The following is a 22520-nucleotide window of genomic DNA, read 5'->3' as shown; positions in this document are numbered from 1 at the left end:
GGCAATGGACACAATTGGAGCATGTGTGTGCTTTTCATAATCTAGTCCCCAATTTCCCCTCAATTTAACCAAATGAAGAAACTTGGGAATGCCCAGAGTTGGAGGCATGGGGAAACAGGAAATCTCTAAACTGTTAGCAAGGGCATCTCTTGGTAGAACCTTTGGGGAGGGCAACTTGGCAAAACCTACTAAGGCAATATACATGCTGTTTTAACCATTTCTTTCATGTTCTGTATTCTGATGCTTTGACATCTTGGCGGGATGGCCCCTCCCTGGGCACACACACTAACCATTTGTGTGTGTTTCTTTTTTTTTTTTTTTTGAAGATTTTATTTTTTGAGAGAATGAGATAGAGAGAGAGCATGAGAAGGGGGAGGGTCAGAGGGAGAAGCAGACTCCCCACTGAGCAGGGAGCCCGACGTGGGACTCGATCCTGGGACTCCAGGATCATGACCTGAGCCAAAGGCAGTCGCTTAACCAACTGAGCCACCCAGGCGCCCCATTTGTGTGTGTTTCTGCATGCAATCTCCACACTACTTTTACTTTCCGCATTGCATATTTCTCTAACAATTGAATTTTTTGTTGCAACAAGCACCCATCACTTGTAAGCAGGACCAAACAATACACAATAAGATAAATCCAATTACTTTTAAAAATAACCTGTATGAAATCCTGGAAATACATCTTGGACAATGACATCTAAGAGATGAAAAGTAGTTCGGGATTTCATACTTGGCGTAGTCCTTAGTAAATGGGATGTTCTTTACAGCACAGAAATCTATTGTTTGAGTTTTGCGAAATCAGCTTCAAACACGTTTCCAGGAATGCATTATGTGCAAAGGTTGGGTAACATGGTTGGGGCTCTGCTCAAATGAATTCAGTAAGTGGAAAAATTACAGTGGCTAAAATACCTGGAGTGTATCCAGGGCTCGCTGGGTGCCCGGCTCTCTGTGGCGTGTCCTCAGGACTATGGGTCATTCATTCATTCCTCTGCCTTCTGGCTTCTGTGTCACTGTCTCTTTTTCAGATGATGAATCTGAGTTTCAGAGTGATTAAGCGAAGTATGCAGGACACCCAGCTTATAAGCAACATAGTCAGGACTTGAATGCGGGCCTGCTGATCACAACACTTCTTCAAGCTAGAATGGAGGACAAGAAGTCAAGGGGGGTACACTTCGGAACCCTTCTGGGTTTGAGTCAATTGCTAACTCTTTTTTTTTTTTTTGAAAGATTTTATTTATTTGACACAGACACAGCGAGAGAGGGAATACAGGCAGGGGGAGTGGGAGAGGGAGAAGCACGCTTCCCGCCGAGCAGGGAGCCCGATGTGGGGCTCAATCCCAGGACCCTGAGATCATGACCTGAGCTAAAGGCAGACGTTTAACTGACGGAGCCACCCAAGCACCCTGTCAGTTGCTAACTCTTACTTAACCTTTCTGAGCCTCAGTTTCCCCATCTCTGAAATGGGAATAGAGTTGTGCAGTTTCTGTGAGCTCATAGAGATAAGCCATGTCAACCTGCGCTGTCTGACGGGGTAGCCAGCCACTGGCCACATGTGGCGTGAGAGCTCTTGAAATGTGGCAGATCCTAATTCAGATGTGCTGTCAGTTTCAAACACACACTGATTTAGAAGATTTAGGTAAAATAACACATCACTGGCTATTTTATGTTATTACATGTTGAAATGATAATATTTTGGATGTACTGGGTTAAATAGAATTATCATGATTAATTTCACTGGTTTCTTTCTTTCTTTCTTTTTTAATTTGAGACAGAGAGAGACAGAGAGCAGGGGGAGGGAAGAGAGGGGCAGAGGGAGAGGGAGAAGCAGATGCCCTGCCGAGTGCAGAGCCCGATGCTGGGCTTGATCCCAGGACCCTGAGATCCTGACCTGAGTGGAAACCAGAGGCTTAACCCACTGAGCCACCCAGGCACCTCTCACTGGTTTGTTTGTTTGTTTGTTTCTTTCTTTCTTTCTAGATTTTATTTGTTTATTTGTCAGAGAGAGAAAGAGAGCACAACCAGGGGGAGCGGCAGGCAGAGGGAGAAGCAGGCTCCCCACTGAGCAGGGAGCCCGATGTGGGGCTCCATCCCAGGACCCTGGGATCATGACCTGAGCTGAAGACAGACGCTTAACCAACTGAACCACCCAGGCGCCCCAACTGGTTTCTTTTTGCCTTGTTAATGTATGACTAGAAAATATAAAATTTCATATGCAGTTTGTCTTATAATTTTATGGGATTGTGCTGACTTAGAGGATATAAAGCAAATCGTAACCTTCCAAGGAGCATTTAGCTATTTTTATTATATCACCTTGGTTTATGTTGCTTTTCGTAACATGTGGCTCTGTGGGGAGACAGTCCTCTATTCCAGTCCTGGGCAGGGTGGCCCTATCTGTGTTCTGGCAGCAGAAATATGTTGTTAATCATTGACTCCATGTTCCAGAAAACTCACAGGCAAAGTTTTGGGAAAGTGCATATGAGGTGTGTGCACCAGATCCTGAGCTCTGGGCCATCCCAGGTGACCTCATCTCTTTATGTTTTGCATTCTGAAATTTCGGAAGACAGTGGATGGCTCTCTGCCCCAGAACAGAACACTGCCCTTTCTTTTTCTGATTACAAAAGTATAGTGTGCTTGTACTAAAAAAAAAAAAAAAAAAAAAAAAAAGTTAAACATTAACAAACGTTTGATTTAGAAAGAGGAAGTCTGTCTACACAAGAAAACAAAACCTTAGGTTATGGTTTTGTCTGTGACCACTGGCGTATCCACAAACATGGGGGAAAGGGGACAGGGGACATGCAAGCAAACTGTGGATAGTTCTGGTTCCTGGGGAGGGGAAGCGGGTGGGGGCTTGAGATGGGGGGCATCACGTTTTGTTTTCTATATGTCTGCTTTTTGGGGGAATCTGTTTGCTGGGGTGTCTTCATGTATCATTCAAAATAATAATAATACCCAAAGGGACAGCAACTCCTCATTGCCCTTGCGCCTGGGATAAGCCCCATTAAATATGAGTATTTTTTTCAGATCTTTGTCCTTTGCTTATTTTATTTATTCTATTCTATTCTATTCTATTCTATTCTATTCTATTCTATTCTATTCTATTCTATTCTATTATTTATTTTTTAAGTAGGCTTGGCGCCCAGCATGGTGCCCAATGCAGGGCTTCAACTCACAACTGGAGATCAACCCAGGTGCCCTTTGAGATCTTTGTCCTTTGAACTACCTCTTTTTTTTAAAAAGATTTTTATTTATTTATTTGAGAGAGAGCGAGAGAGAGCGAGAGAGAGAGAGAGAGAGAGAGAGAGAGCATGGACACAGGTGGGGGGAGGGGCAGAGAGAGACGCAGACTCCCCACTGAGCAGGGAGTCCTACCCGGGACTTGATCCTAGGACCCGGGGATCATGACCTGAGCTGAAGGCAGACACCCAACCAACTGAGCTACCCAGGTGTCCCTCCCTCCCTCTTTTTTTTTTTTAAGTTTTTATTTAAATTCCAGTTAGTTAGGGGCACCTGGGTGGCTCAGTCTGTTAAGCATCTGCCTTCAGCTCAGGTCATGATCCCGGGGTCCTGGGATTGAGTCCTGCATCAGGCTCCCTGCTCAGCGGGGAGTCTACTTCTCCCTCTCCCTCTCCCTCTCTCTCTTAAATAAATAAATAAAATCTTTAAAAAAATTTTGTTTGTCAAGAAAACTTAAAAAATAAAATAAAATAAAAGCTCCTTCCCCAAGGGCAGAGACTATATCTAAAAAAATAAAAATAAAAATTCCAGTTCGTTAACATACAGTGTCATATTAGTTTCAGGTGCAGAATAGAGTGATTCATCACCTCCATACAACACCCAGTGTTCATCACAACAAATAACTACTTTAAAAACATTAAAAAAAAAATTTTTTTTTTAAGATTTTATTTATTTATTTGACAGAGAGACACAGCGAGAGAGGGAACACAAACAGGGGGAGTGGGAGAGAGAGAAGCAGGCCTCCTGCGGAGCAGGGAGCCCGATGCGGGGCTCGATCCCAGGACCCTGGGATCATAACCTGAGCCGAAGGCAGACGCTTAACGACTGAGCCACCCAGGCGCCCCTAAAAAAATTTTTTTAAAGATTTTATTTATTTGACAGAGAGAGAGAGAGAGAGAGAGAGCACAAGCAGAGGGAGAGGGAGAAGCAGGCTCTCCACAGAGCAAGGAGCCCGAAGTGGGGCTCGATCCCAGGACTCTGGGATCATGACCTGAGCTGAAGGCAGATGCTTAACCGACTGAGCCACCCAGGTGTCCCTACCTTTTTTTTTTTTAAGATTTTATTTATTTATTTGTCACAGAGAGAGAGCACAAGCAGGGGCAGCGGCAGCCAGAGGGAGAGGGAGAAGCAGACTCCCCGCTGAGCAAGGAGCCCCAAAGTGGAGCTTGCTCTCAGGACCTTGGGATCATGACCTGAGCCAAAGGCAGACGCTTAACTGACTGAGCCACCCAGGCGCCCCGAGAACTACTTATTTTTCTATCTGACTTCATGATGGTGACATTCAAAGAAAAACAGGAACTTAAAATACATGTCCAGATTTCTGAACAAACAGGGTTTGGGATCAAAAGAGGAACTTTGTTACCAGGGACTCCAGGAAGATATGCACACTTCAGCACCTCTGTCCTCTCACTTACAAAATGGGAAGAAAAAAGTCTCCATCTCAAAGAGTTGCTGTGAGAAGGAAAGGCATTGATGAGTGTGCAGTGCTTAGACCAGAGCCTGCCCGCAACAGGTGTTCAGTATTTGTTTTGACTCTTGTTACATGATGCAGTCTCAGACCAGAGTCCAGGAACTCTCTCGTGCACTTACCCATGGAGGACCCTGAACCCATGACTGAACCTACTGAAGCCCTTTGTTTGTTCATCCAAGAAATGGGAACATAGCATTTGTGCCTATTGTAGGGTTAAAAGAGAAGAATGAGACACACTGGAGATACCCGCTCTGCCTTCAAAGGGTCTCTAGGGGCTTCAAGAAACAACCATAATGTTCCATATGTACATCCAGGCTGGCGGAGGCAGGGACGTCTGGCTGGTGTTCCAGAAGGAGGTGGTATGTGGGATGCAAGAAGCTGCAGGCATGGAATTGGGTGGGAGAAGGAGGAAGTGCTGAATTAGGAGTTCTCAAACTTCCCGGAGCAGCAGAGCCTCACTTGTTAAAAGGCAACTTTCCAGGGCCCACTCTGGATCTATTGGAGATGCTCCCGCACTTCGTGGGGTCTTGTCTACCCAACAGATGCTGACTGCCAGGTTTTGCTCTGGCAGTGAGGAAAACCAACAGAAATCTCTGCCCTGAAGGAGCTGTAGGCTTGTATCTTTTGCCCCTTGGGGGAGTTTTCAGCCATTACTTCTTCAAACATTTTTTTCTGCACTACAGTTCTTTCTCCTCTTTTTCTGGGACTCTGATGACGGGAATATTGGACCTTTTCATATTATCCCACAGCTCTGTTGTTGAGATTGGATAATTTCTCTTGCTCTCACCTCAAGTTCATTGCCTCTTTCCTTTTTGATCTCCATTCTGCTACTTAGCCTATCCAGTGAATTATCAGTTTTGGTTATTGTATTTTTCAGTTCCAAAACTTCCATGTGGTTCTTTTTTTTTTTTTTTTTAAGATTTTATTTAGTTATTTGAGAGAGTATGTGAAAGAGAGCATGAGCAGGAGGTGGGGGGCAGAGGGAGAGGGAGAAGCAGAGCTGAGCAGGAAGCCTGACTCAGGGCTCAGATCCCAGAACCCCAGGATCACAACCTGAGCTGAAGGTAGGTGCTTAACTGACTGAGCCACCCAGGTGCCCCATGTATGGTTCTTTTTCTAAACAACTCTATTTCTCTATTGAGGCTTTCTCCATTTCCATTAATTCAAGAGTGTTTGCCCTTCCTTCTTGGGCACAGTTATAATACCTGCTTTAAAGTATTTGATAATTCTGGGGCACCTGGTTAGCTCAGTTGGTTGAGAGTCTGCCTTGGGCTTGGGTCATGATCTTGGGGTCCTGGGATTGAGCCCCGCATCGGGCTCTCCGCTCAGTGGGGAGTCTGCTTCTCCCTCCTACTCTACCTCTATGCTCTCTCTCTCTCTCTCTCTCAAATAAATAAATAAATAAATAAATAAATAAATAAATAATAAAATCTTTAAAAAAAAGTATTTGATAATTCTAACATTCTCATTATGTTAGGGTTTGTGTATGATGATTTTCTTTTTCTTTGTGAGTGGTTGGGAATGTCCTACTTCATATGTTGAATAATTTTGGATTGTATTCTTGAAAATTTGAATATTCTATATAACACAATGTTAAATTACGATATGCTGGGTTTTGTTTATTTTTTATTTTTTATTATTTTATTTTATTTTTAAAAAGTTTTCCTGGGGTGCCTGGGTGGGCTCAGTCGTTAAGCGTTTGCTTTCGGCTCAGATCATGGTCCCAGGGTCCTGGGATCGAGCCCCACATCAGGCTCCCTGCTCAGCGGGAAGCCTGCTTCTCCCTCTCCCACTCCCCCTGCTTGTGTTCCCTCTCTCGCTGTGTCTCTCTCTGTCAAATAAATAAAATCTTAAAAAAAAGTTTTTCTTTATTTATTTGAGAGAGAGAATGAGTGAGAGCACGAGCTAGGGGAGGGGCAGAGAAGCGGACTCCCTGCGGAGCAGGGAGCCCCATAGAGGGCTCCATCCCAGGACCCTGAGATCATGACCTGAGCCGAAGACAGCCTTGCTCAACTGACTGAACCACCCAGGCACCCTGGATTTTGTTCTAATCCTATGGAGAATGTTGATGTTTTGTTTTGGCGTGCAGCCAGGCAATTAACTCAGGTTCAGGTTGCAACTCGCAACCCACTTTCTCCAGGACATGGTTCCAGTATCAGTTCAGTTTTCCAAGACGTTGCAGTGCTATTTGGATCTATCCTGGGTGTACCACCCGCTCTCTATGACCCATACATCCTCCTTTCCTGCTCTTCAGACCAGTTTTTTTTTTTTTTTTAAGAGTTCTTTTTGTCTTCACCTAGTGAGTAGTTCTGAGTTTTGGGCTGCCTTTTAAGTCTAGGCTGGGAAATACCAGAGGAAAAATAATGACAAAGTCATTGCTGGTTTGGTGACAAGTTGAGTTACGGTTTCCTTCCTCAACCAGATTGCTACCATTTACTTAAAAAAAAAAAAGAAGAAGAAGAAGACTTGGGGCCCCTGGGTGGCTCAGTTGGTTAAGCGCCTGACTCTTGATTTTGGCTCAGGTCATGATCTCAGGGTTGTGAGATGGAGCCGCTTGTCTGGCTCCACGCTAGGCAGGAGTCTGCTTGAGATTCTCTCTCTCCCTCACCCTCTGCCCCTCCCCATGTCTCTAAAATAAATAAGTAAATCCTAATTTAAAAATAGATTTCATTTTTTTAAGGATTTTTATTCATTTATTTTGAGAGAGAGAGAGAGAGCATGAGCAGAGGGGAGGAGCAGAGAGAGAAGCAGGCTCCCCGCTGAGCAAGAAGCCCGATGCAGGACTCGATCCCTGGACCCTGGGATCATGACCTGAGCCAAGGGCAGACATTTAACCAGATGAGCCACCCAGGAGCCCAGATTTCATTTTTTTTAGAGCATTTATACGTTTACAGAAAAATTGGGCCTCTTAGAGGCTTCCCATATCCCCTGCCCCTACTCCACTTTCTCCTATTATCAACATCTTGCATTTTTATGGTACATTTGTTATAATTGATGAACCAACATGGATGCATTATTATTAAGTAAGGTAAATTAAGTATTATTAAGTAAAATAAAGTTTAATTAGGGTTCATACATTATTTGTGTTGTACAGTTCTGTGGGTTTTTCCAAATGCATAATGTCATGTATCCACCCCTACAGGATCATGCAGATTAGTTTCCCTGTCCTCAAAATTCCCTGTGCCCCACCTAGGTATTCCTCTTCCTCTACCCTCACCAACCCCTGGCAACTGATCTTTTCACTGTCTCTATAGTTTAGTCTTTTGCAGAAGGTCACCTAGTTAGAATTACACAGTATATAACCTTTTCATGTGACTTCTTCCACTTGACAATATATATTTGTTTCCTCCATGTCTTTTTGGAGCTTGTTAGCTCATTTCTTTTTATTGCTGTACAATATTCCATTGTATGGATGTCCCACAGTTTGTTTTTCAATTCACCTATTGAAAGACACCTTGATTGCTTCTGGTTTTTAGAAATTAGAAATAGGGGTGCCTGGGTGGCTCAGTTGGTTAAGCAGCTTTTGATCTTGGTTCAGGTGTTGATCTCAGGGTGGTGAGATTGACCCCAGCCCTTCACTGGGCTCCACACTCTGTAGGGAGCCTGCTTCTCTCCTTCTGCCTCCCCCCCCCAACCCTGCTGGTGCTCTCTCTCTCTCTCTAAAATAAATAAATACATCTTTTTTTTTTAAGATTTTATTTATTTGACAGAGAGAGACACAGCAAGAGAGGGAACACAAGCAGGGGGAGTGGGAGATGGAGAAGCAGGCTTCCCGCAAAGCAGGGAGCCTGATGCGGGGCTCGATCCCAGGACCCTGGGATCATGACCTGAGCTGAAGGCAGACGCTTAACGACTGAGCCACCCAGTCACCCCAAATAAATAGATCTTTTTAAAAAAAGGAATAAAACTGCTATAAACATTTGTGTGCAGTTGGACATAATTTTTCAACTTACTCGTGTAAATACTTAGTGCAATTGCTAGATTGTATGGTAAGACTATGTTTGGCTCTGTAGGAAACTGCCAAACTGTCTTCCAAAGCGATTATATCATCTGAATTCCCAAATCCCAATGAATGAGAGTTTCTATTGTGCCACAGCCTTGCCAGAATTTGATACTGTCTCTGTGTTTTGTTTTGTTTTTTTTTTTTAAGATTTTATTTATTTAATTGAGAGAGAGAGAGAGAGAGAGAGAACTCAAGCAGGGAGGAGGGGCAGAGGGCGAGGGACAATCAGCTCTCCCACCCCCCACTGAGCAGGGAGCCCGATGTGGGGCTCCATCTCAGGACCCTGGGATCATGAACTGAGCCGGAGGCAGACGTTTAACCGATTGAGCCACCCAGGCGCCCCCATAAAATCTTTTTAAAAGGTCTTTGATCATTTTCAAATCTGGTTGTTTTTTCATCATTGGAGTTTAAGAATTCTTTGATTCTTTGTATATTTTGGATACAAGTCCTTTATCGGATTTGTGTTTTGCAAATATTTTCTCCCATTTGTGGCTTGTCTTTATATTCTCTTAATCCATTTACTTTTCAGAGTCCTCAGATAGCTGCTCCATGCATTTCTGGGAGACACAGGATGGAATGTGCTTGTTCTATCTTGATAAGAACCAGAACCTCCGGGTGGGAATATTTTATTTTATTTATTTTTTTTAAAGATTTTGTTTATTTATTTGAGAGAGAGAATGAGAGAGAGAGAAAGCACATGAGGGGGGGGAGGGTCAGAGGGAGAAGCAGACTCCCCGCTGAGCAGGGAGCCCGATGCGGGACTCGATCCCGGGACTCCAGGATCATGACCTGAGCGGAAGGCAGTCGCTTAACCAACTGAGCCACCCAGGCGCCCTATTTTATTTATTTCATTATTTTATTTTTAAAAATATTTTATTTTTAAAATAAATAAAATAATAATAAATAATAAAATAATAATAAAATAAATAAATAATACACAATAATATTTATTTTATTATTTTATTTTTAAAAATATTTTATTTTTAAAATAAATAAAATAATAATAAATAATAAAATAATAATAAAATAATAATAAAAATAATAAAATAATAAGGGAAGGGGAGAGAGAATCTCAAGCAGACCCTAAGTGGATTGCAACCCCTCGTGGGGTGGGATCCCAGACCCCTGAGCTGAGTGGGAACCAGGAGTCAGACGCTTAACCGACTGCACCATCGAGATGCCCCCACTCCTAAGTATTCCTAAATAAACCTTACTGGTTAAATTAGCCAGAGTTGGTTGGTTTCTGTGATTAAGCTAATAACCTTTACTGATTTTTAAATTTTCTATTTTGTTCATGCGCGACTGACGTGATTTAAGAGTGAAACAAATGTGTAGAAAAGTAGGATTGGAACATCATGCAGCCTCAGAGAGAGGAATTATATATTTATGTGTACACACATGTAGATCTGTGTATTGTATCTATTTTATACCTGTATGTATAACATTTTAGTGTCCTGCTTTCCATCTCCTTGGCCCACCTGGATTTCAGTTGCACCTGCTGTGGACAGTTGCATGCAATGCAAATCCTACCTCAAGAAGGCATACACATTTTTCTATTTTCTTCTTCAGGGTCTTCTTAGTTCTCAGCATGCACAGCTGTTAATGCCCTTTGGGGCAACCCTCAACCAGCAGCTGGTAGGTAACCAGGAGAACAGGAGCTAGTGGGTAAATAACACTAGCAAACTGAATCTGACAGCACGTTAAATAGATTGTCCACCATGGCCAAGTGGGATTCATCTCAGGATATTTTCAGGGGAGACTCAAACAGGTATTTGCACACTGATGTTCACAGCAGCCTTATTTACAATAGTCAAAAGGTGGAAATGACCCAGATGTCTAAGGACAGATGAATGGATAAACAAAATATGGTGTATCCACACAATGGAATATTATTCAGCCATAAAAGAAACAGAGAACAAAGAACATGCTACAACTTTGATGAATCTTGAAAACATGTCAAGTGAAAGAAGCTAGAAATAAAAGGTCACATATTGCCTGATTCTTTTTTTTTAAGATTTTATTTATTTATTTATTTGAGAGAGAGGGCGATCTCAAGTGGGGGGAGGGGCAGAGGGAGAGAGAGAATCTCAAGAGGACTCTGGGCTGAGTACGGAGCCCATCTGGGGCTCAATCTCACGACACTAAGATCATGACCTGAGCTGAAATCAAGAGTTGGAGGCTCAACTGACTGAGCCACCCAGGCGCCCCATTGCCTGATTTCTTTTTATGATATATCCAGAATAGGCAAATCCATAAAGACAGAAAGCACATTAGTGGTTACCAGGGGCTGGGAGGTAGAGGGAAGTGGGGACTGATTACTTAATGGAGACAGAGTGTTTTTCTGGAGCAATGAAAAAATTTTGAAACTCGAGAGACGTGATTGCATAATATTTTAAATATATTAAGTGCCAATGAATTGTACACTTTAAAATGATTAATTGTATGTTATGTGAATTTCACCTCAATAAAAAATAAAAACGTCAATGTATGGTGCAGTGAAAATATAAACTTCCAACTCTATTAGGCTCTAATTTAGTAGTACATGTGAAAGTTTAAGTTTACCTACAAGGAGCCAACTGAAAGAGCTCCCGATGGCCAAAAGAGAATGATTTGAAGCAAGAAAATCAAGTAATATTGGGCTACACTCCAATTAATACAATTGATGATTGAATAGATTAATAAATTGGGGAGAAGAGACTAGTGTCCTATGCAGAAGAATTCCAAATAATTTATGAAAATATTCTGCCCGGGTGCCTGGGTGGCTCAGCTGGTTAAGCGACTGCCTTCGACTCAGGTCATGATCCTGGAGTCCCGGGATCGAGTCCCACATCGGGCTCCCTGCTCAGCAGGGAGTCGGCTTCTCCCTCTGACCCTCTCCCCTCTCATGCTCTCTATCTCATTCTCTCTCTGAAATAAATAAATAAAAAATCTTTAAAAAAAACTTATTTATTAAAAAAAAAGAAAAAAAGAAAATATTCTGCCCTGAAGGGAGGGGAGCATAACTTCCCTTAGGTATGAACTGTGCAGAGAGGCTTCTTTCCAAAGAGTGCACTATGAAAAAGGGAGCAGGGGTAGTAACTCTATAGTGGGGAAACCTGACAAACACTACTTCAGCCAGTTGATCAAGGTCACCGTCAATAGTCATGAATCCTGTTGATTTACATACCCTTGATATAATATGGAAATGTCATCTTACTTCTGTGGCATCCTTCCTCTAAACCCATAACCCCACAAGTCTAATCATGATAGAACTGATATCAGATAAATCCCAGTAAATGGTCATCCTGCAATATCCCTCAAAAGGGTTCCAGGATTCCTCAAAACTGTTAGAGACATAAAAAACAAGGAGAAGTCTGGGAAATTGTCACAGACTAAATGTAATATGGTGTTCTGGATGCGATCATGGAACAGAAAAAGGGCATTGGGTGAAAACTAAGGAAATCTAAAGTATGGATTTCAGGGAACAAAATGTATCAGTATTGGTTTGCTACTTTATAACAAATGCATCATGGTAATGTAAGATGTTAATAATAGGGAAATTGCAGAGGTATATGGAAACTCTGTACTGTCTTCTCACTGTTTCTGTAAATTTATTTTTTATTTTTATTTTTATTTTATTTTTTTAAAGATTTTGTTTATTTATTCATGAGAGACAGAGAGAGAGAGAGAGAAGCAGAGGGAGCTTCTCCCAAGGAGCAGGGAGCCCGATGTGGGACTCGAACCCAGGACGCTGGGATCATGACCTGAGCCAAAGGCAGATGCTTAACCATCTGAGCCACCCAGGTGCCCTGTTTCTGTAAATTTAAAACTTATCTAAAAAATGAAGTCTGTTTTACAAATGTGCTCACCCTTTGCCACAGAGAGACATCTGTACATGGTGGTGAGTGCATAGACTCTGGAGCGAGGTTGCTTGGGTTCAGATCCCAAACTCTGCCACTAACTGTGGTTGGTAGCCTTCAAGATGGCCTCCAGGGACCCCTGCCTCCTGACAGTCATGCCCTGTGTAGTCCTGGTCCTCACTGAATCATGCTGGCTCGTGTGACTCACAGAGTGTTGTGGAAATGATGCTATGTGATTTCTGAGTCTAGCTCTTAAAAGGCACTATGGTTTCCTCCTTGCTTTTTCTCTTCGATCACTCACTTTGGGGAAAGCCAGCTGCCATATCATGAGGACACTCAAGGAACGCTGTGGAGAGGTCCACGCAGCAGGGAATTGAATCCTCCCACTAACCACCACCAGCTTGCCAGCCATGTGAGGGAGCTACCTTGGAGGTGGCTCCTCCAGCCTCAGCCGAGCTTTCAGATGACAGCTGCCCCATCTGACATTTTAACTGTAATCTTATGAGAGACCCCTGAGCCCAAACCATGAAACTCAGCTGCTCCCCATGGATTCCCAACCCACTGAAACTGCAAATGATAATACTTACTGCTTTAAGCCTCCAAGTTTTGGGGTAATTTGTTTCATAGCAATTGATAACTAAAGCACTAATTCAGGGATAGGCACTCCCCCCCACCCACCCAAAGGACAAGATAATAAATATTTTAGGCTTTTCAGGTCATATACAGTCTCTGTTACATAATCTTCTTTTTTTCAAACTCTTTTAAAATGTAAAAAAACATTCTTAGCTTGAGAGCTGTACAGAAACGAGCCATGAGCCTGTCTTCCCCTTTGCTTGCTGGCTTCTTTGCTTCTCCTTTCCATTATCCTCCCTCTTTCCCCTCTCCCTTTCTTCTCTTTCATTTATTCAGTCTTTAATTCAGCAAAATGAACACCTACTGTGTGTGCCAGGCCCCGCGTGGGCTGCTGCCGTTATATCTGTGACTAAGACGCCTCTCTGCTCTCCTGGGGCTCCCAGCAGTGTGGGAGACAGACAGCAAAGCTGTAAGTAAAGAACCCAGCATATCATCATGCACTGTAGCATCTACTCTGAAGGAAACAAGCAGATTGCAGGGAGAGATAGGGTCCAAAACATCTAGCCAGGGTGGTTGGAGAAGGAGTCTTTGAGCGGAGACTGGAAGGATGAAGAGAAAGCAGTCACAGGAAAAGTGTTCTGGGCAGAGGGAACAGCTTATGCAACAGCCCAGAGGCAAGAAGGAGCTAGGAGTTTGTGGGAACCGTGGAGAAGGACAGTGTGGCTGGAGTGAGTGAGGTGGAGACTGGGGGGCCATGGGGTCAGGCTGGTGACAGGGCCATGGTACAGCGCCTTGAGGGCTGTGGTGTCAGAGCAATAGGAGCTTGGGAGGGCTTTGAGCAGGGGTTGCTTGACCTGATTTTTTTCTCTGACCTGTGGATTCTAGCAGCTCCACTCTCTCCCATGGCCTCTTATCTTCCTCATCGAAAGGCCAGTGAGAATTTATTGAATATTTACTATATGCTGACACTCACAATTACTCTCCGAGGGAAGTAACGTTAAATATGCGGAAACCAAAGCACAGAGAGGTGAGTAACCGGCTAAGGTCACACAGCCCCAGGAAGAGGTGGAGGCAGAATTTGAACTCAGGCAGTTGCCACCATGCTAGCCTATGGCCCCACAGCTCCAGCCTCCTCCCCAGGTTTCTAGCCATCAACTCAGTTCTCATCCATCAACCTCAGCTGGGCCTTCTACCTCAGGGCTGGTCAGTTCCTCTCCTGCTCAAACGTCTTCCATGGCTCCCTACTACCCTTGATAATGACTAAATCCTTTAGCCTGGTATTCAAAACCTTTTATGAAGTCAGCCCACCCAGCAGCCTCCCTGCCCCATCTTTCTCTTTCTCCCCCTTATGTCAGTCCCTCATTGACACCCCAAGATCAAGCCATCCTGGATGCCTTGCAGTCCCTTAGCACTTGGGGGTCCCTGGAGACACATGAGCTGCTGCCTTGGCTGGGCAGGTCTCCCATTCCCATCCCAGGCCACATGATGAAACTCATTCACTTTTCCTTGCCCCTTGTTTCAGCCCCCCACTTGCCTGGGGCTCCCCATCAAATCTTCCATCAGGACCAGGTACAGGGTAGGCACCAAATTCATTCATAACTCATTCATTAATTCAACTGTCATTTCCTGAGCACCTATTATGTACCAGCCCTTGCTGTATGAACTGAGAATACTGCAGTGAACAAGACAGACATGGCCCCTGGTTTTAAGGAGCTGACATTGTAAGGCAGGAGAAATGCCCATTTATTTATTTATTTATTTATTTATTTATTTATTTATTTATTTTTAAAGATTTTATTTATTTTATAGAGAAAGACACAGTGAGAGAGGGAACACAAGCAGGGGGAGTGGGAGAGGGAGAAGCAGGCTTTCTGCCGAGCAGGGAGCCCGATGTGGGGCTCGGTCCCAGGACCCTGGGATCATGACCTGAGCCGAAGGCAGATGCTCAACGACTGAGCCACCCAGGCACCCAGCAACATTTTTAAAAAGATTTTAAAAGATTTTATTTATTCATTTATTTGAGAGAAAGAGAAAGAAACAGCAGAGGGAGAGGGAGAAGCAGGCTCCCAGCTGAGGAGAGAGCCTGATGCGGGGCTTGATCCCAGGACTCTGGGATCATGACCTGAGCTGAAGGCAGATGCTTAACCAGCTGAGCTACCCAGGCACCTCTGAGGAAGCAACATTTAAACATTTAAACTCTGGACTATTATTCAGGCATGAGAAAGAAGAAAGTCCAAATAAGGGAAGTGTTCAATACATTCAGATATCTGGAAGAAGGGTGTACTTGGTAGAGGGAACAGTGAGTGCAAAGGCCCTGAGGTAGGAATCAACTTGGGTGTTGGAAGGACACAGAGAAGGCCGGTGTAATTGAAATGGTGTAGGAGGGAGAGGGAGGAGGCAGGTCCCTGCAGTGTTGGGGCTGGTTGTGCAGGGTCCTTGATGAATGTTGGAGCAGGGACAAATGTATGGACTTTGGGTATGATACTCCATGCTCTTTATTTGGAGTTAAGGCCAGTGGCCTGTGCCTGCTTGGAAACAACCTCCTGAGGGCAGTAGAGACCTCAGAGTCTCAGGACTCACAGCCATGAGTGCTCATATAGTCTGAAAATCCCGTCAGGTGGTCCAGCAATTCCTTCTTGCCCACATCCCCATCGGCCGGCCACTGCATGAAGAATGTCTTCCTGCCCAGGACATAGATGTAACTGTGGGGGAGAGACGGCAAGGAGGGTGAGGAGAGCCCCGTGCCCTGGAGGCATGGAGCCCTCCCTACTGTGCTTCTCTTCCCTGATAGGCAGCCTCCCAGGGCCAAGGCCTGTCATGCCCACTCCACAGGGCCATCTTGGGGCCCCCAGCCTGTAGCCCACATGGCTGGGGATTAAAAAAAAGGTCTCCTCTTCCTCTGATTCTTTACCTCCCTCTATTGGAAAACTGAATCTTTGTCTACATCTACAGCATCTACATGCAAATAGAGTCCCCCCTCTTCCCCCCCTCCCCGTTGGAATTGTGCAGTGCATGGTCAGTACCTCCCTTCAGGGCAGCCCTGAAACCTAGGGTTTCTGGCGCTGATAGGGACTGGGCTGGGGTAGGGAAGGGGGCCTACACCTGAGTCCTGGGACAGCAGGAGCCCCCACGCACTCAGATTTGACTTTCCACATGTCTGAAATTTGGCCCATGATGAGGTATGTCTCCTGTCCTTGTAGCCCCAGGGAGTCATGGCAGGTGGTGTGAGAGATGAATTTCTTCATGGTGAGGGACACAGCAGAGTCTGTGCCTGGAGAAGAGGAGACCCAATGTGTGAGCGTACACAGACCTGGCCCATTGGGATCCCCAAGGTAGAACCTCACACTGCCTCTTCTGCCCCCTTGGACATACCCCCCTTGATGATGTCCTCGAGTTTCATGTTGTAATAGATGTAGGGACTGGAGGTGGAGGACTTCACAGATTCAGCCTGACCTTGTACACTGGGAAAGCAGGGGCAGGAGGGTGTCCTGTTGGCATCTGGCCTGCAGGTGGACCTCCTCCTGCCTGCCGCCACTTCCCGCACTCACCGAAGTCCACGCCTGTCTCACAGGCTGCTGCCTGGAGCTCCTCCTGCCTCAGTCGGGTGCTGTCCTTCCTCGGAGATGGGCACTGTTCTGGGGGTTCAGGAGGGCAGCTGCTCTGGCTGTGCTGAGGGAGGGGGCCTCCTCCCATCTGACCCCCATCTGGCCCCAGGCCAGCCACCTCTAGGTCTCTGGGTCAAGGTTCTCTCTCTTTTTCTCTATGTCTCTTTTCGGTCTCCTTCTCCCATCTGAGTCTCTTTACGTCTCCCTCCGTTTCTGGCTGTGCCCAGCTGTGTGTGTCAGTCTGTCTCTGGGTCTCCTTTTCTCTGTCTCTCTTTGTCTCTGTTTTCCCGTCTCAATATCTCTCTCTGTCTAAACTCCGTCCAGACGACAGCCAGGAGGTGATAAATGGCTCCTGGATCCCCAGCCTGGCAGCCTCCGCCTCAGGGTCCCCAGGACCTCACCCTCCGCACATCTGCAGACATCTTTGTGACAGATCTTCCGCAGGGAAGACTGCTCTGTGGGCAGGTTGTAGACGGAGCTGCACCTCCGGGCTGAGAGAGGGGCGTGTGCCTGGGGTCGGCTTGGGCCAGCGTTCCTGGGGACCCCTGGCTCCGCCCTCGAAGCCCCCCAGCCCCTCACCCCACCCGGCCCTGCCCAGTCACTCCCTCCGCAGGCCCCTCCCCCTTGAAGACTGCTCTTCTTGCCCAGCGGGGCCGAGCCCAGTCACTTCTCCGTCCCATCCCCTTCCAGACTCCCCACAGCTTTGACCAGCCAGGAAGGCCACGCCCCTTATCACCACACCCCTGTCGGTCCCTTTCAGCACCCTTCTCCGTACCCTCCCCCCCATGCCCAGGCCCCTCTCAGCCACGCCCCAAGCCCCCTTCCCGGCCCTGCCCCTCATCCCTCCCTCCTGACCCAGTCCTTCGCAGTCCCCTAGCGGGATACCCCTCCACCCCCCAACCCCTACCCGTGCTTACAAGGCTCATAGTAGTCATATATGGTGACCTGAGCGGCCTGCAGGAACTCCACCTGCAGCATCCTGTGGACCCGGAAGCCCAGCACTGTGTCTTCCTTGTGGGAAAGCTGGGGGTCGGGGTCGGGGACGGGAAGGGAATCCTGTCTGAGCTGACCAGGCCACTGATCATGGGGCATTGACCACAGGGCCTTGACCAAAGCACTGACAACGTGGCCTTGCAGCCTGGGGAGCTGACCTCGGGCACTATGATTCTCTGGTAACACTGCCCAAGGTGCTGACCATGGATTCCGTGCTCACCAGGCTGCCCATAGGCCTCTGGAGGGGGCCACCCAGGCTTCCTTACCTTCTCCAGGTAGAGGACAACAGTGTTGTCACTGGAATTCATCTTGGTCTCATACTGGAAGGCATACATCTCCACATCACCATCACAAAGCTGGGGCAAAGGGTGAGGACTGCAGGTTGGCAGAGACCCCCTGAGGTCCCCAGCTCTAGGAACTCTAGTCAGTGTGAAGTAACTCTCAAGCTTCCAGCCCTTGTCCTACCAACACCAGTGTCAGGGAAACTGAGGCACAATCAGGGCAAGGATTTGTCTAAGGTCATGGAGGGAGGCAATCAGAGGTGATCATGGCTACAGAACACGGGGCATTAACCTGGGGACCTTGACCCCTGTGCTCACACGGGGAGTGTGGGATGTTGCTAGGGCAGCCCCACCCTGCTCAGGAGTAGGCAGGTGGGACCTCCATTACCTGTTTGAGGTCATTCTGGTTGGGGTAGAAGCCGGTGAGCAGGGAGACCTCTATGATGCTCATTGTGGCCTCTTGATTTCCCTGGGACCTGGGGATTTCACAGCTCCAGTATCTCTTCCCACTCTCCTCCTGCCTCTGCCCAGTGCTCCTACCGCCATCATTGTTCTCATGCCTGGATGAAGGCAGTCAGCAGCCTCCTCCTGGATCTCCCCATTACTCCTCTGCCCTCAGCAAGCTTACAGATTTAGCAACTGGGAGTCTGATGGGTTGCTTCCCTGCTTAACAACATTTACCAGGCGTCTTGTCTCACCCTTCCGCTTCACCTCCTCTCAGCCCAGCCTTCATGTGATTGCTTCTCAGTGTCTCTCTCCTGCACTGGACCTTGGCACATGCTGTGACTCTCTGCCTGGAGTCCTCACTCCTTTTTCTATCCTGAAACATCCTTGCATCTTTGCAATTCCCACTGATCCATCACTCCCTCTGGGAAGCCTTCTCCAGCCTATGCACCGAATCATTCTCTAATTTGCTCTCCTGTAGCTCCTTGGATCTCTCCTTTGCCATATTTAGTCACAGTTGTCATTTTACATTGATTCTGGATGACTTTTGTTATTGTCTATCTCCCCTGAGATACGCTATGAGCTCCACCAGGCAGAGGAGCTGCCTTGTTCACACTGTACCCTCGGTTCCTAGAACAGAGCCTGGCATTCAGCAGATGCTCAACACATGTTTTTATCTGGGGCAGACCTGGGTGAGGGCATCTGGGAGACAGGGCAGAACTGGGGTGAGGGCTGGGATGTCTCGAGAAGATGAGGACGGAGAGATCTGTGGGCTTAGAACCAGTTCTGGGCATCTGGGACATAGAGCATGTCTGCCGTGATGGAGCCCACCATCCCAGGACATGGCAGGTTGAGGGACAGGACTGGGGAGCAGGTTGGTAGACAAGCATGGGTGGGCAGGGTGGGAGGCAGGCAGGGGAATGGGCAGGGGAGGGCAGGATGGGTGGTAGGATGCGGGAAGCATAGAGAAGGAAGCGTGGCTGGTTCCCACCCTCCATTCAACACGTAAGGAGTCTGGATACCAGGAAGTGAGGCCTTCCTCCTGCCCAGTCCAAGATCCTGGTGCCCTAACCTTGTCTCTATCTGGAGCTGGAAGGTCTCTTCCCCCTTTTTATTATCTGCAGAGAGAAGGCAGGAGTTTAGAGGATGGGTAACACAGCTTCCTGGGTTCAAATCCTGGCTCTGTTGTGTGACTTTGAGCAAGTTGCTTAAACTCTCTGTGCTTTAGTTACCTGATCTGTAAATGGGGAGCATAATATTTTCAACCCAGCAGAGTTGTAGGATTAAATGAGTTAATACAAGTAAAGCACTTAACACAGTGCCTTATTAGTGCTTTATAACCGTCAGTTATTGTTACTACCATTACTATTACTACTACTGTTATTATTATTATTATTATTATTAAGAAATGCAACCCGAGCCAAAGCCTTGGTCACATTTAGTCCCTTAAAGTCCTGGGGCTGTTGAAGGTTATTCCTCTCATCCCTACGGTGAGCTCCCAATGGCAGAGTCTTGTCTCTTCCTCCTTGGTACCCCAGACTAGGAACTCTAGAATCCCATTTTGATCATCTCCACAGCCCCCTACCCCAGTTCAGCACCCATCATCTCCTGCAAGACCAGTGCAGTCATCTCCTCCCTGGTCTCCCAGCTTCTGCCCCTTGCCCTCTACAGTCTGTGCCAGAAGGAGCCTGTGCAAATCTGTGCTCCATCATATCCCTCCTCTGCTCAGAACCTTCTATAGCTCCCACTTCACTCTGAGCAAAAACCAAAGTTCTCACTGTGGCCCATGAGTCCCTACACCATCTGCCCCCATCACCTCTCCAACTCTTTTTCCTAAAACTCTACCCCTTGCTCTTCTGTGGCCACAATGGCTTCTTCAAACCAGGTGAGCTCATTCTTGTCTCTAGGCCTTTGCACCTGCTGTTCTGCCTGCCTGGAATGCTATTCCCTCAGATCCTTCCTGGCTCATTCTCTCATTTCTTTCATGTCTGAGCTCAAATGCCATCTCCTCAGAGTGCTTCCCCTGGACCCCCTCCAAGTGTGTATCACCTTTTCCTGCTTTATTTTGTATGGTAGTTTTCATCACCTGTTAGTGTGCTATATATTTATTTTTTATAATGCAGATTGTTATAAATAAATAGCAGTAGGAGTATAATTTATTTATTGTTGTATTATTGTTTGTCTCCCCCTACTAGATTGTGGGCTCCAGGAGAAGAAGGGGTATTTTTCTTGTTCATGCCTGTGTTCCCAGAGTCCAGAAACAAGGCATGACACATAGTAAATGCTCAATAAATATTTGTTGAAGAGTTGAATAAGGCAACACATGTGCTTACTGAATGAAAACTAAAATAAAATAATAAAAAAGAAGGTCTGGGAATCCCTGGGTCTATGCTCACCTTCCAAGGTACTATGGAGAGTCACATTCAGGTGGTACAGGTTGCAGGTGCCCTCCCCAGACTCTGGGAACCTTGTGGTACATGGTCAGGATCTGCCAGGGCAGGGAAGGTGTCAGAGATCATTCCCACCCACTCCCTTCCTTCTTACTCCAGTCCTCGCCTATCCAGGTTCTGCCCCTGTGGATAAGTCACAGCAAAGTCTGTGCCCCCCAAATTTCTGGATGCAGTGACCAGAACACTCTTTAGAGTCTAGACCACCTCTGTGTAGTAGGACTTTCTGCAGTAATTGAAAGAGTGTCTACCTGTCCATATGGTAACCACTAGCCCCATGTAGCCATTGAGCACTTGAAATGTGGCTAGTGCAACCGAGGAACTGAATTTTTAATTTTACTTAATTTAAATTTAACAGAGGCTCATGGAGGAGTTGGACATGCCCAAAGTCACACAACAAAGGCAGAGATTCCACTGTGACTCCATTGCCAGAAATATGAAAACAGGCTGTTCAAATTTAGTGAACAAGAGGTCTGTCCTCCTGGGCCACAGGGCATGGCACCAGAAGATATAATGGAGCCCCTAGATGTTGGGGGAAAGGGTGGAGTCATTCTCCGGGCACTGGAAGGCATGCTGGAGGGAGAATCTTCCTTTGGGGAGGTGAAGAAAGAGACACCTCTTCAGGGACTCAGCATGACAGGTCTAAAAACCTCTGGCCTCTACCTCTCCTGACTCTTGACTCATAATAAGTGAAGACTTTTCTGAGTCTCTATTTCCCCACCTGTTAAATGGAGTCCATATTTTTACCAACTTTCTAGGGGCAGGTTTCGAGGTGTCCTTAACAAATAGTAGTGCCCTAAATGGTAGCTGGAAATATTGCTGATTTCAATCTTGTCTTACAATAGACTGTCTCTATTCCCACCAGCAAGGGTGGTGGTGGTGGTGGTGCTGGGCTCCAGTTAAGGACCTCATGGTGGGACACCAGACCTACCGAGATTATGCCTCTCCCACTGCCACTGGCTTTGATCTCTAGGTCATCCTGGGCAGAGAACTGAAAGGAAGCAAGAAGAGGATTTGAGCACAAAGGAAGCAGCAAAACATGGCTCAAATGCAATGGGGTCGGGGAGGAAAGCAAGTATGGGCAGTGAGGCCTCAGTAATTTCCCTAACTTGGGGTCTAGTGACTCACTGCCCCCTCTCCCCACATAGATGGTTTTACTTTTTCTTTTTGATAGAGCGTTTGTGGTATCTACACTGTCACAGATCAACTACAACTGCCAACTCAGGCTCTGTCCTAATGTACACCAGTTCAATCTGTTCAAGTGTCTACAGAGTTCCTTGCACATGGAGCCACCACAAGATTCTTCTCCCTCGCATCTCCGCATCTACTCTTGTTTCCATCATACATTGTTCCTTATCAGCCAGAAAAAATTTTTTACAAATTCACATCCGTTCTCATCACCCCTGCTTAAACCCCATTGCTATTCTTGGGATACTTCTGCCTCAGGGTCTTTGCTCCTGCTGTTTCCTCTGCTTAGATAGCCACAAAGCTCACTCCTTCCTTTCCTTAAGGTCTTTGCTCAAATGTTACCATCTTGGTGAGAACTTCCCTGCCCCTCCTATCTAAAATTGCAACTCCTTGATGTGCCCCCCCTTTCTGCTTAAGTTTTAGCTATAACACTTGCCACC

The 22520-nt window shown here is 46.3% G+C and overlaps 1 protein-coding gene and 1 long non-coding RNA gene across 2 annotated transcripts; both read right to left on the bottom strand.

The window, feature by feature from the left end:
- Nucleotides 1-15305: 15305 nt before the first annotated feature.
- LOC113918782 lies at nucleotides 15306-16758 on the bottom strand. Its single transcript, XR_003518684.1, has 4 exons — nucleotides 16671-16758; nucleotides 16495-16583; nucleotides 16258-16393; nucleotides 15306-15824 (listed from the first exon to the last, which is right to left on the bottom strand). It is a non-coding gene; the product is annotated as an uncharacterized LOC113918782 (long non-coding RNA).
- Nucleotides 16759-17630: 872 nt separating this feature from the next.
- Nucleotides 17631-20903, bottom strand: LOC113916107 (complement C3-like). The gene is made up of 5 exons (XM_027581963.2): nucleotides 20842-20903; nucleotides 19518-19563; nucleotides 18390-18477; nucleotides 17987-18076; nucleotides 17631-17750 (listed from the first exon to the last, which is right to left on the bottom strand). Exons 3-5 carry the CDS (start codon nucleotides 18450-18452, stop codon nucleotides 17631-17633), a joined length of 273 nt encoding a protein of 90 aa, XP_027437764.1. The 5' UTR covers nucleotides 18453-18477; nucleotides 19518-19563; nucleotides 20842-20903.
- Between the last annotated feature and the right edge of the window lie 1617 nt (nucleotides 20904-22520).

This window comes from Zalophus californianus, chromosome 1 (genome assembly GCF_009762305.2).
Source record: "Zalophus californianus isolate mZalCal1 chromosome 1, mZalCal1.pri.v2, whole genome shotgun sequence".
Taxonomy (NCBI): domain Eukaryota; kingdom Metazoa; phylum Chordata; class Mammalia; order Carnivora; family Otariidae; genus Zalophus; species Zalophus californianus.
This window is presented reverse-complemented; position numbering and strand designations above follow the sequence as displayed.